The 13,290-nt window shown below is 41.3% G+C and overlaps 1 protein-coding gene across 2 annotated transcripts in view; it reads right to left on the bottom strand.

Moving 5' to 3' along the window:
* PDPK1 (3-phosphoinositide dependent protein kinase 1) overlaps nucleotides 1-13,290 on the bottom strand; it is a 98,571-nt gene that overhangs the window by 73,224 nt on the left and 12,057 nt on the right. For both annotated transcript variants that reach the window (XM_025193591.1, XM_006037145.3), the window contains exons 2-4: nucleotides 4,975-5,244; nucleotides 1,129-1,171; nucleotides 738-875 (exon numbers count right to left, since the gene is read on the bottom strand). In XM_025193591.1, the coding sequence (XP_025049376.1) occupies nucleotides 738-875; nucleotides 1,129-1,171; nucleotides 4,975-5,244 (451 nt within the window). The remainder of the gene's footprint in view (nucleotides 1-737; nucleotides 876-1,128; nucleotides 1,172-4,974; nucleotides 5,245-13,290) is intronic.

Genomic DNA, 13,290 nt, shown 5'->3' with positions numbered 1-13,290 from the left:
CACAACACAAACTTACTCTGAAGACAACAACAACAATAAACAAGACCTACGGCAGCAACATGGAGCTTAATTTCCTCACAACCATCAGGGGAGATATTTTCAGATACCTGTCTCCTTGTTCATGCAATCATTTACTTTCAGTCGCATTAAAAGATAGCTAAACTGTTTTCCCCCCTCCGATGATGGTGTCCTTGTCCATATAGTAAACTTTTTTTCTTCCTCTCTCTTAAATAGCAGAGCTGTGTTAGTTTAACTTTTTAATTTGTATTATGGTACCAGTGATGGAAGAAGAGTTCAGGTAAACAGTCAACTATTTTTGGTCTACCTCCTGGTTAGTTCCAAACTGAACCATAATATGGTAGGTCCTTTATTTAAAAAAGCAACTATAAAAACAGTTTCTTGGAAACATTCATGTCAGATGTTAATTTTAAGGGATATCATATTTGGGGTTTAAACTAGATGCATTTAAACTGGTATTTGTCAATATGCTATTACATAAACAGAATGCAATACTTGCTATTTAAAAATATTTCAACATATTTGTGACTTAGTATCCAGTCAATAATGCAGGTGAAAAAAATCTCATTGCTTAAAAGCTAAAAACTACCATGTTTAAGAAACTGCTACTAAATTCACTCCCATCTTTTTGTGACAGTAAAAAAGGTGAATGTTGCAATGAACTATTTCTTTAGCTTTTTTCCCAAAGCACTGTGATAAACTCTTAATTTAAAGGATACACAGCTTGTCATCATCCTGAAAAGTGAAGTAGAGTTTCACAAAGAAAGGGTGATCCAGACGGGACATTACATCTCTTTCTCTGGTCACATACGGTACCTTGTTTTCTTTTATGATATGACGTTTCTCTAAAATTTTAACTTGGAGAAAGAGATAAACAATGAAAATGCAAATGATTTCCAAAACTGTATAGTATGTTAGCCATTTGTTAGGTACAACTAAAATTCTAAAAAAAAAAAAAAAGTTGAACTTTCCTGATGAGCAGTTGTTCTTTGTCTCCCTCCCATTGTTAGAGGGGTAGGAGATCTCCAAACGTCATAATTAGAATATACTTACAGATTCCTATTTCAATGTTATGTTTAAAACACTTAAATGGAAGGAATCATTACTTACTGGCATATTCTCTGGAAGTTGCCAATTCTCGAGCCAAGACAACCTGGTTTAGGAGGAAGAACCCACAATGTAACTGTTCATTAAAAAGATATGCAAGGAAGCCATAATGGTCTTCATTCCAAAGCAGTGATTTTCTCATTAACCTCCTAAGCTTTGTACCAATAGACAGAGGGAACTCCTTACCATAAACACTACTGTACCCTCAAATTAGGCATGTGTTGAACATCATATATGCATCTGTATTTCAACAATGTCAATGGGACTCCAGCACACATTTAAAGTTCAGCCCATATTTAGGTGCTTTGCTGAAGTAGGGGCTATATACACCATCAGGTAATCAATGAATTAGGTCTTATTCTCCTCTTCAGAAAATTGTGTTAGTTACAATATAATGCGTCAAACTAATCAGTGATTATCTTCCCCAAGAAGCCAACAATTGCTCTGAGGTCTTCATAAACTGAATGCACCATTACCTTTTGGTGTGATATACAGTGTCCCTGATGACTTTAATCAAGTTTATTCATAAGATTAAGGTCAAAAGGCTCTCTCAGTACCCAACAGTTTGACAGGAGAAATTAGTTCACTGATGAAGTGGAGTGAAACAGTTCAAAATAGCAGGGGGAAAAAGGCCTTTTACACCACAAGGTTTACTTTTGTGCGTGGAGAGAAACAAGCTTCAAAAGTAGCACGTTAGAAGAATGTGAGTTTACTTGTTGCCATTCTGGGGAAGGATGTTGAATAAAAAGGGAACTGTTTGATCAGATGAACACAAAACACAACACAGAACCTAAGAACTAGAATATACAGTAAGTGTTTTTGCCCAAATTCAAGATTCTCTGCTTCAGTATCAGACCTATCAAGTTCCAGTAAGTTTTTCTTTTCTAAGTTTGTGTTGGATAAGTGGATACAACATGATGCTCTCTCAAAATTCTGCACTGAATTAGTTTTTATTACCATATGAGGCTTGCTCACTGTTGCAAAAAGTTCAGAGATAGCAAGATGCCACAGCAGCTTAACCATTTCTCAGTGAGATGAAGTGACAGCTACCCAATGGCAGCTAAGGCTACATTTCTTAAGCAAGTGTCTTCTTGAAGTTAAGAAGAAATCTTCCAGGTTGAATGGGTTTATGCAAGCAGAGTTACACTGTTCCAGAACAGTCATTTTCTAGAAAACTGAATTCTCAATTAAGAAACCTGAGGGCCCATAATTCCTTTTTCTGGGTTTCTTTTAATCTCACCACTTCTAACAGGATCACTCCAATGCTGTCATAATTTCAACATTTGAAGTTTTCCAGACCAGATTCTCTCAAGTTCAGTTACTTAATACACCAACAGGCCTGGATACACAGACCTAGCTTACTGTATTGTAGGGAATGAGTATTTTTACGTTTGGTGTAGGTGACTCACGCCCATAGTCCACAGCATTACTAAAAACAAAACAAAAAACTTTGATCCTGTACTTGCACATATTGGTAACACTATGCACATCAGTGACACTGCTGAGCTTATTAGACTACTCATGTGCATAAGTGTTGGCAAAATTTGGATTTCCACTAATTCCTCAAAATTGAGCACAACGATGCTTACTCCAATTCAGAGAGAGAGAAAACAAACAACCAACCAACCAACCAACACAGGGATTGCCATAGAAAGCTTTTAAGAATAATCAAGTACTGCATTGGTGAAAAGAATACAACTCTTTCAGCCTGGCCAAATGAATAAGCTGGAAGGTTGAGGATTCACATCACATCACCCGCTCCACAATAACTACCCATGTACCCTGTGGTTAGTGAAACCTACATTGTGATAACAGCCTTGTTTCATCAAGGAAATAAAAACTACCCCAGTCTAGCTTCCACTTACCACAAGCATAAAGGTTTTGAAGCATGTTAAATTTTCAGCGACACAAAACTAATTCAGTTCAAATCCTTCAGATGACAACCTTTAAAAAGTCATCTTAAAATATCTGTGATAGCATTAGAGATTCCACTACCCTACAGCAGCATAAACATTAAAGGTGCTAAAAGCAGATGTTGGAAGGTAATATGTTCTAAAAATTTAAGGCATTTATACATACATACCTTTTTGTCCCATGACGCGCTAGAGATCCACTGCTTTGGAGCAGACTTGATTTATCAAGTCTGTTCCACACAAGAGCTGATGCGAACTGTGCTGCGCCATGTGCAGGTGTGTAAGTGGCAAGATGTGCAACAGTGTGCAGAAAATGGCGGCGGGGAGCTTTTGAACCAACACCCCTCCAATGTGTTTTAGCTCAAAAGCACACCGCTGCCATTTTCTCAGCACTGACGCATATTTTGCCACTTACACAAGTGAGACAGTGGTGGGCGCTTTTCAAAGCACCTGGCAGATGCATGTATAAAAATGCCCTCAAGCTTCAAGTCTTAAGGCAGAATGGAGCCTTCTGCATGCATTCAAGGGTAGGTCTACAGAAACAGCATGCATATACTGTAGATTTCTCATTGTAATACTAGGACTGAATGAGACTTCCCATTGCATACTTATAACCAAACCCGTGTAATGTAAACTATTATTTAACCAGAGTTTTTCCCCCAGCTTGGTTGAAGAGATATCCCTCAATCATATTTACATATGCAATTTAAGTTCCAAAGTTCTCCTAACGGAGTTCTGTGCAAAGTAAAGGGTAACTTTAGGAAAAACAAAAACAGGCCAAATATTGTTTCAATGCTGTGAAACAACCAGTGATAAGTGCAGAATTAAAACCTAAATAAACAGACTGTGAAACTGTTTTCATTGCAACTTCCTGCAGTAGGCTTTTGCAATAATTAAATCTAATGATCAGAAAGTCAAACTGGCAGAAGACACTTTAGTTTTCTACTCTTTAGTCAATTATAGACAAGAAAAAAGTAAAAACTGGCTGCAACACACCAATATGCAAAAACACCCACTTCCAGGAAGTACTGTCTTAGACTTACAGTGACCAAAATAACTGCAAAAAAGGACCTGGTGGTTATAATGGACCATAAGATGAATATGAATCAGTGTGCTCTTATCGCAAAAACCCAATAGCATACTGAGTTGTGACTTCCATTCTATCAAGCACTGGTGAGGCCTCACTTGCAGTCAAGTGTCCAGTTTTGGGCATGACACTTCAAAAAAGATGCGAATTGGAAAACTGGAATTGGAACAAATTGGAAACTGCCCAGCAAGGAGCAATTAAAATCAGAGGACTAGAGAACATGACTTGCTAGCAAAGGTTTGAAGAAATGGTATTATTTTTCTGGAGCAGAAAAGGCTGAGTGAGAATTTAATAACAGTCTTTAAATATCTGTAGGGCAGTTATAAAAAGGATGGTGATAAACTATTCTCTTTGGCCGCACGGGACAACACAAAAAATAACAGTCTTACACTGCAACAAAGGAAATTTAGGTAGGTTATTAGGAAGAACGTCCTAACTATGGGGATGGTTAAGCATGTCCTCTGCCAGAGTTGAAGCTGCTGCTGCCACAACAACATGCCCTAGGGTCAGAGCTGATACTGCTACCGCTGCATTCCCCAGGCTGGATCCAGCCCACAATGAACTCCATGGTCCGAAACCAGCCTGGGGGCAAGGTGAGTTTGACACCCTTGACCTAGACAGTTTGTAGAAACAGCATCCTTGGAAATTTTTAAAAGCAGGTTAGACAAACAATCGTCTACAACGGTTTAGACAGGGATGATCCTACCTTGAGCAGGGGACTAGATTACATGACCTCCTGAGGTCTCTTCCAGCTCTATTTTTTTTTTTTTTTTTTTTAAATGATTTCCATGATGCATCTCATGCTAAACTTGCAAAAGTTGAGGACCTGAAAACAGCTAAATTACTCACTGTTGAGAAAGATCCTTCACCCAAAATTTTTCCAAATCTGAAGTCTTCAGGTCGTTTCTTTCGTGGCTGTGGAGGCTGTTGTCCTGAATGTTGCTGTAGAGAGTTTGAACTAGACCTTGATTCAGCTGCAGTGCCCTCCATGTTAGACCCCTGTCTGCTGCCACAGGTGGAAATGACAGGTGGAGCACTGGAATCCGTCTGGTTCCTCACCATTGATGGGGATGGGCAGGAACATAAAACCACACTAGACTGGATTGGAACAGCATCATACTGGAAAAAAAAATGGTAATATAGTCAGCTACATTCATGATCAGAGAGTTATGTAAGTGCCACAAATGAAAATGACAAAGCAAAGTGTAAGTAGGCCACAATGCAGACTTCTTACTGCCAAAACCTGCAGTACAGACTTACTAGAAGTTACAATATGCAACAAAAGCAGATCTGGAGTGATGAGCAAAACTGATGAGTCTTCAGAAGTGCTCTATTTTTTTGGAGAGGACATTGGTAAATACTGATGGAGAAGCTAGTCAAAGTGGAAGCAAGCAGGAAACAGACAAGAGAAACTTAAATAAAGCAAATTAAAAAAAAAATCTCAGTAAGTTACGATCTGAAAACAAACAGATATGGCAACTATCCAAACAACCTCAACTCTATCCTGTCAAATGCTTCGGGTTTCTAAGGCTTGTCATCCGTCGTTCTCTCCAACTAAAAGTTTTGCTGCTAGTGGAAATGTTGAGTCTGCCCTAAGTGATACCAGGCAACCACTCCCAGCCCCCAAATAAAAGTGATCCCAAACATCATTTCTCACACCCTAAAATGACCGTCTTTCTTTTGCCAAATGAATTGAAAGCCACAGAAAGTCTGCAGTTTCAAATTACTTCAAACAAAAAAACCATTATGATGGATGTGTCAACCTCTAAGTGTTTACTTAATGGGCAACTATCAAGACGACAGAACTCTGGGTTTTCAACTATAAAGTAGTAACCTAGCTGGATTGAAAAATACAACCGATTTAAATAGACTTTTGGTGATTTTTATTTATACAATTTTATATTTTAACTTTCCACACTAAATATACGATACTAGCACATCAAAAGAACAGCATTAGAATCACTAGATGACCTGCTGAGGTTGCTTCCAAACCTTGTTTTCTAGGATTCTATGAAAAGTCAGAGAGTAATTTAAGGTAGCATTAGAGTGATGGTGTGGCTGCAACAGCCTAGGAATTATTAGAGAGATTAGGACTTCTTTGGGTGCTATCTTTTATTGGATCAACTGCATAGCTGAAATAGAGTTAGACAAGCTTTAGAAGCCAGAACAGCAATAGTAAGAAACAGAGAGGGGAAAGGGAAGGAATTCCCAGGAGTAGCACGCAAACAAGTTAGCAAAAGAAAAGCTGATTACTGGGAGATCAAGGCCTATCAAAAGGGAGGAGGGTCATTACCACCTTGAAGCATTCAGGAGTCATATAGGTTATAACGTGCCATAAAGCCAATGTCAGTGTTAAGTCCTTCATTCCTAGCATGCAGCCAGTTTATGAACTTTTGTTCCCAAGTTTGTCTGTAGTAATTTAATGCACTTGAGTAGCTGCATTGATACCAAACTTTAAAAAAGAGCTTTAAAATTGATTTAAAAAGACTGAAGGAGTATAGCAATACAAACTCATGAAAAAACAACAAACAAACAACCACTGCCTAGCTGGGGTTGAGACTGGACCAACCCCTCCGCTGACTTGGCATGCAGCACACACCAGCCCAGAGCCTGCCGTGTGCTGCCTACAGCATGGGTAGCCTGGCATGCAGCATGCGCCAGCCCGGAGCTCGCTGCGCACCTAGGGCCAGCACGGAGAGTGTGCTGCTGCCTGCGGCACGTGGGCTGGACCCAGCACTGCGCACAACATGGAGGATCCCGGGTGCAGGCTGCATTTGGCACCCCATACCAGCCCCCCGTGCTGCGTGTAGCCCGTGCACCATATGACAAGAGTGGAGGGGTCAGCACAGAGTCAGTCCAGCAATCCACGGGCTGGATTGTACAGCTTCACGGGCTAGATCTGGCCTGTTGACTATGTTTGGCACCCATTTTAGATGCACACAAAAAACATGCTAAGCAAGAATATTTCAATAAGGATTCGCTCCCCACCTCCCAGATTTGTCCACTGCATGTAGCAAAGCTTGAACGCTTTCCTGAAGGTTAGGCCAACCTTCAAGTCTTAGTTATTCATATATCACTGTATAATATAATGGAATAGCATTCTTTGCTACTAAAGTATTGTGCTGGAGGAGTACAAGTTGAAACAGAATTATGCGGAGAGAGAGAGGGTCACTGGAGACTGAATGCATCACAGAACAAGGAGGTTTTTACAAAATCCTCTGGAAGACGCAAGGAAGATGTACACGTGTTCATTGGGAAGCTGATGGATCTGCATGGAAGAAAAGCTGCAGCGAAAAACAAGACAGAGGAAGCAGTGGTGCAGACAAAAAGGAAGAAGAGGAATTAATACAACTGTTGTGTATAAAACTTCAGTCAGAGCAAACTCCAGCCATTTTTGTTGCAGCCATGTTCAAAAGTGGAGTTTTATTTTTACACAGACACATGTGAGAAAAGTATTGAGTTTCACAAAGCTGTAAACTGTTGAAGTGGTCTTGCTCAGATTTCCCCAAAAAACAAACAAGGCCACGCCCCAAGAGCTCCATAACAACGAAAAGTCAGAAACCCAACAAGGCACCCTTTGCAAGGAAATTCCACCCCATCCAAATCAACGTAGATGGGACCAAAGTAACCAGCAGCCTAAAACCTGTGGCTGGATGCAATGAAAGCACACAACAGAGGTAAGGAAGTTCCAGCTGGTTTGACATACCACAGCATGCCTCCTACACCATTTACGCTGGATACAAATCACTAGTGATCACCATGATCCTATGCTGGCTACACTGTTACCAATCCAAGTTCCACTTTACTCCCAGCACTAAAACAGTCCTACCTCTCCCTCCCTCAAGCAGGAGTCCTTGTTTTCCAATTGACTGGGGAAAGTTATAAACTATTCCTATTAGGAAGCTATTCCTTAAAATTCTTATAGCCCCAGATGTTTGACCCTCATCTTTTCAAAAGCTAACACAAGGCACACGCTCCCTGCAAGTCTGTACGCAAATTAGCTTCTGAACTGAGCTATGAAAGGTTCACCTGGTTGTGGATAAATCAGACCAGATTAACTACTAGCGGCCTTGAGAGAAGTGCAAGCACTACAAGGGAAACCAAACTCCCCCCATAGTAAAGAGATGAATTCAAGAGTGATCTTTTAAAGCCTTTGGACAGAAGAACAATCTTTACACAGCATATGATTTAGACTTAAAAGATTTCTTTTGCACCTTTGGAACGTAATGCCATGCAGCCCACATTAGATGTCAAAATCAATTTCTCTATAAAAGAGATGTTGCAACAGTGTATAATTGTGAAATATTTAGGCTAGCAGAACAGGAACACCATGCACCCTGCTAGAAGTAATTTACTCTACCACCACATTAAAAACCATCTGTGGGAACTACCCTAACAAATCCAGAGCAATCCCCTCTATCCTGGGTAATAAGGATCCCTTTCCCCTCCCCTTGTCCTGCTCCCACATATACCTTGCACCAGCCCCTGCCAGCATCACAGGATATTGTAGAAGCACTGAGCCAGGCAGTACAGAGAAAAAACTGTCACTCCCTTTAGACACCCCCAAACAGCTTATTCCAGCAAGACACATACAGGACTCTAATGTGTAGCTCCATAAAAAATGATGTCCACATCCTAGAAGTACAGAGTTTATACTTCTTTCAGGCTACTGATTACTGTTATATTGTCATCTCTAGCTGAATAAGGGCAACCTTGCCCAATTAAAAAAGAAACAAAGGGCTGAGAAACTGGTTAAATCACCATTAGCTTCACTGGGGCATCTGTACATCAAACATATTAATAAGCCAAAAATCCAAAGGCATTCACCTCAAAATGCAGTATTTTCAAGGCTCTCCTTTATAGGAAAAAGCATCCTAATACCGACACATCAAAATTTCAAAGGTAGTAACTGTGACAAGTTACTTTGAACATTAAACTTACTTCATGCAGCTAAACTAGAGATGTCAGTTGATGAATACGGGAAGGTAAACCCCGCCAAACAGCAGCCTGGTCCATAGCTGTGCCCTCAACTGCAGCTTTCTAGGCACGGCACGGTTCAAAGCTCTAAGCTGTGGCGATTCATACAAGGCAAAAATCAACCTATTAAAAACCTACACACACATTTATTTGCTCTTGTATGGGCATGTCACCCTTTTAAAATGTGAATGCAAGCCCCATCTTTTGGTGGTCTCTCTCTTCAAATAGAGATTTTTTGGGGTTAGGGACAAAAGGATCAATACACAAGGGCACAGGAAGCAAAACAGCAGAAGAGAAATTCAACCTTCTAACCTGACAGTTTTTGATCCATGCCCTATGTTGTTCCCACCAGAAGGAAACTTCCAATACTGAAATTCCAAATATAGTAATAAGGAAATATCTTAGTTCCAAAACAAAGTAAAAGACAGTTATGGCAGGCACCGAAAGAAGTAAAAGCAAGAAACCTCAACAAATCCTGAGTTTTGTAATCTAGATAGGAAAAAAAATCATAAGCAAAAACTGCTAGATTGTTAGTTAGATACTTTTGTATCAAATTCCCAAAATGAAACAGTAGAGCAGGCTACTTCCACTCTAGCTTTCCTATCAGTCCCACACTATTGTTAATCCGTCACATTTCTGCTGTACGTATTTGTACCTCTCCAAGCACGCAGGGGGTGCAGATCCTTTTCAATGTGGGTACCTGGACGAACTACGTTAGGTAATGAAGCACAGGATTTTTTTGAAAAGCAACAAGGCAAACAGTTTTTAAATTCACAGACCAGAGTACCTTAAGGGCAGCTTGCAGGACAGCTCTACCGAGGCAATAAACAGATACAACATGTACTTCTCACCAATTCTCTCATCATAATCTTTCCTGTTGACACTGAAAACAGGCTTTGCAGTTTTACAGAAGACAGGATTTTCCATTTCACAGGTTTCAGTTCTGCGGTTGCACCAGAATCTTTCTATTTTAATGTGGTTCTTAACAGTACTCCGGATTTTATCAGGAATGCACTTTAGAGGAAAAAAACCTACCTGCATTCAGTCTGGCATTTGGAATTAATAGATTCATTCCAAAATGGAAAAATGAAATGAGTCACCAATTTTGTACTCTAAGAAGTATATAGGAAGACTGACTACTCCAGCTCTTTTCAGTTAAATTAGGACTCTCAAAAAGCAAGCTTTCAAAATTCAAGATACCACTACAGCTCAAAGCATCATTTGCATCAACTCTCAGAGTAGTCAGGGGAAAGGTAAACAGTTTTTTTTGTTTGCTTTTTAAACATAAAAAAACCCTCTCTGATTTGCAAGAAATGTAGGCTGGGCTCATCCATATCTTGGGCACTAGGGCTCAACATGCAGAAAACAGGTGACAGATGAATTAGGCCCATTAACTTCTGCAGCGTATAAGTGGTCCTTTCTAATTCTGTTACATATTACAGTTGGTAAACCACCTTCCTTAAAAGAAAGTTTCCCCACACAACCTGTGCATGGACAATTTGCGCAATAGCAGACACAGTGAGCAGCTGCAGCGGCGGAAACCATTTTCCAAGAAATATGGGCAGACCTCGGCCCATGCGGTAGTAGCAGACTACCCTCAAAAGCACTCCCAGCTGTGTGGAAGAGCATGTGGCTTTTGCTATAATGAAACTTGCTACCTACTGGCAGCTAGTTGATTTGAAGTGAAGATTATCCACGAGGGTTATCACGCTGGAAATACATATGGCTACAACTTTCCTTTGGATCATAAGGCTAGGCAACGCATTGCCCATGAATGCTAAATGGCTCAAAATCTCCAAACTGTACTGAGGCCAGGATACCTGTAGATACTTTGTCCCTGCATTAGGCCTCAAAGTTCATCAACAGAAAGGGGTATTTTCCCCACAGTGCTGCTAGAACTAGTTGATCACAAGAAGTATCACTTTCATTGATATAGGATACTTTGAGAAGGTCTGTGATGATGACACAACGCTTAAAATAAATAAAACAAAATTACCACCCACCCTGTAAACATTTTCTGCACTCATTCCGTAAGACTCAGATTACTCTCTGCCTTTTACCAGACTCACGAACGAGAGAAGAGCTGTTTAACTATATCCCGAGCAGCTGCATAATGATTATGGAACCTACATTTGGAAAAACAGAGCAAGATGAAAGTTCCTGATGTTAAGGCTAGAGCCCGATAAAAAAAATCTGCCCCTCGCAATAGTCACGTGCTGCGTTTCACGTAGCCTTGATGAAAGCAAGGAGAAAGACTTGGGACAGAAGAGAGGAGGAGGAGGAGGTTGGGAATCTTGTTAAACTGATCCGAACAGCCATAGAACTGGCCTCTGTACAGGACCGCAGAGACAGAGACCATTTGTGAACAAGGTATGTATTTGTAACTTTATTTAGTTACGGAACATATATAAAAGGGTACGTGCAATGGCACACAGGTTCTACCATGCTTCATTTGAGAGTACTTTAGCATGAAATGCATGTATTCAAAAATAATGTTTGGATTTGGGTTTACAGCAGGTGAAGGTGTAGTGAAAGTGGCCATACGTGTGGTGTGTTTGATGAAAGACTGCAGGAATCTCCCTCTCAATTCTTCTCCATTCAGGGACAAAGCAGCAAACATGTCTCTACAATTAATTAATATAATAATGCAAGTTCTAAATGTTGTTATGCATGAGCTCAGAATAAATTATAATTTGTCTTGACAGCAGTAGAGTGTATGAATTTGTTAAATCAATCCAGAAGCTGAAGGTGATAGAGCCTGCTTAATAAGTGAAACAGCTCACAGAGAGCACAGTACGCTGCTTCTCTGGGATCTGCATGGTGGGTTGAGTCTAAGGAGCCCAAGCAAGAGGAGCAGTAGCACGTTCTGTTCGTGGAGAAGGCCTGGCCAGGCAATGCCAACGTTGCAAGGATCAAGACCACTGCCACCAAGAAGAAGCGATAAGTGGTGGTGGTTGAAGACTCCCTTCTGTGGGGACAGAAGCATCCATCTGCTGGCCTGACTTGTCATCTTGGGAGGTCTGCTGCTTGCCCGGAGCCGTGGGAAAGGAGGGAATCAACAATTTTAAATAAAATCGAGTAACTAGGAACAATGGTGGGGCTCCACTGCCTCACCAGCCTGAGTTCACCAGCCACACCTGAGCTGAATATGAGCCAACAGTGTGCCCTTGTTGCCAAGAAAGCTAACAACATACTGGGCTGCATGAGTAGGAGCATTACCAGATGAAGGGAAGTGATTCTTTCCCTTGATTCAGCACTGGTGAGGACACATCTGGAGTCCCAAGTCCAGTTTTGCCCTCCCTTCCCTGCCCACGCTACAGAAAGAATGTGAACAAATTGGAGAGAGTCCAGTGGAAGGCAATGAAAATGGTTCAGGGGCTGGGACAAATGACTTGTGAGGAGAGACTGAGGGACCTGGGCTTATTTAATCCAGAGAAGAGAAGACGGCTGCTATTTAATCTCCTCTTTCAGCTCCTTGCAGGGTGGTTCCAAAGAGGATGGAGCTGGGCTGTTCTCAGTGGTGGCAGATGACAGGACAAGGAGCAATGGGTTTAAGTTGCAGCAAGGGAAGGTTAGGGTACATATTAAGAAGAACTTTCCCATTAGGAGAGTAGTGAAACACTGAAACAGGCTACCCAGAGAGGACATGGAGTCTCCATCCTTGGAGGTTTTCCAAGATCCAGCTAGACAAAACCTTGCCTGGGATGATACAGTTGGGGACAGTCCTACTTTGAGCAGCGGGTTGGACTAGATGGCCTCCTGAGGACCCTTCCAACATCATTTTCTATGATTCCAGTTGTTTTTCAGCAGTGGAAAGGGATCTTGGAGTCACAGTTGACTCGAAGATGACCGAGTCGTCAGTGTGACAAAATGATCAACAAGGCTAACTGCACTTTATCGTGCACTAGCAGATGCATGACAAATAGGTCCAGGGAGGTGATGCTTCCCCTCTATGCGACACCGGTCAGGTCTCAGTTGGAGTACTGTGTCCAGTTTTGGGCACCGCACTTCAAGAGGGATGCGGAGAACCTTGAGAAGGTTCAGAGGAGGCCACTCATATGGTCAGAGGCCTGTAGGCAAGGCCCTATGAGGAGAGACTGAGGGACCTGGATCTCATCAGCTTTCAAGAGAAGGCTGAGAGGTGATTTTGTGGCTGCCTATAAATTCATCGGGGGGGGGGGGGGGGGG

The sequence above is a fragment of the Alligator sinensis genome, unplaced genomic scaffold, assembly GCF_000455745.1.
Source record: "Alligator sinensis unplaced genomic scaffold, ASM45574v1 scaffold1269_1, whole genome shotgun sequence".
In the NCBI taxonomy this organism is placed as follows: domain Eukaryota; kingdom Metazoa; phylum Chordata; order Crocodylia; family Alligatoridae; genus Alligator; species Alligator sinensis.
The sequence above is the reverse complement of the archived record's forward strand: the minus strand, read 5'-3'. Positions and strand labels throughout refer to the sequence as shown.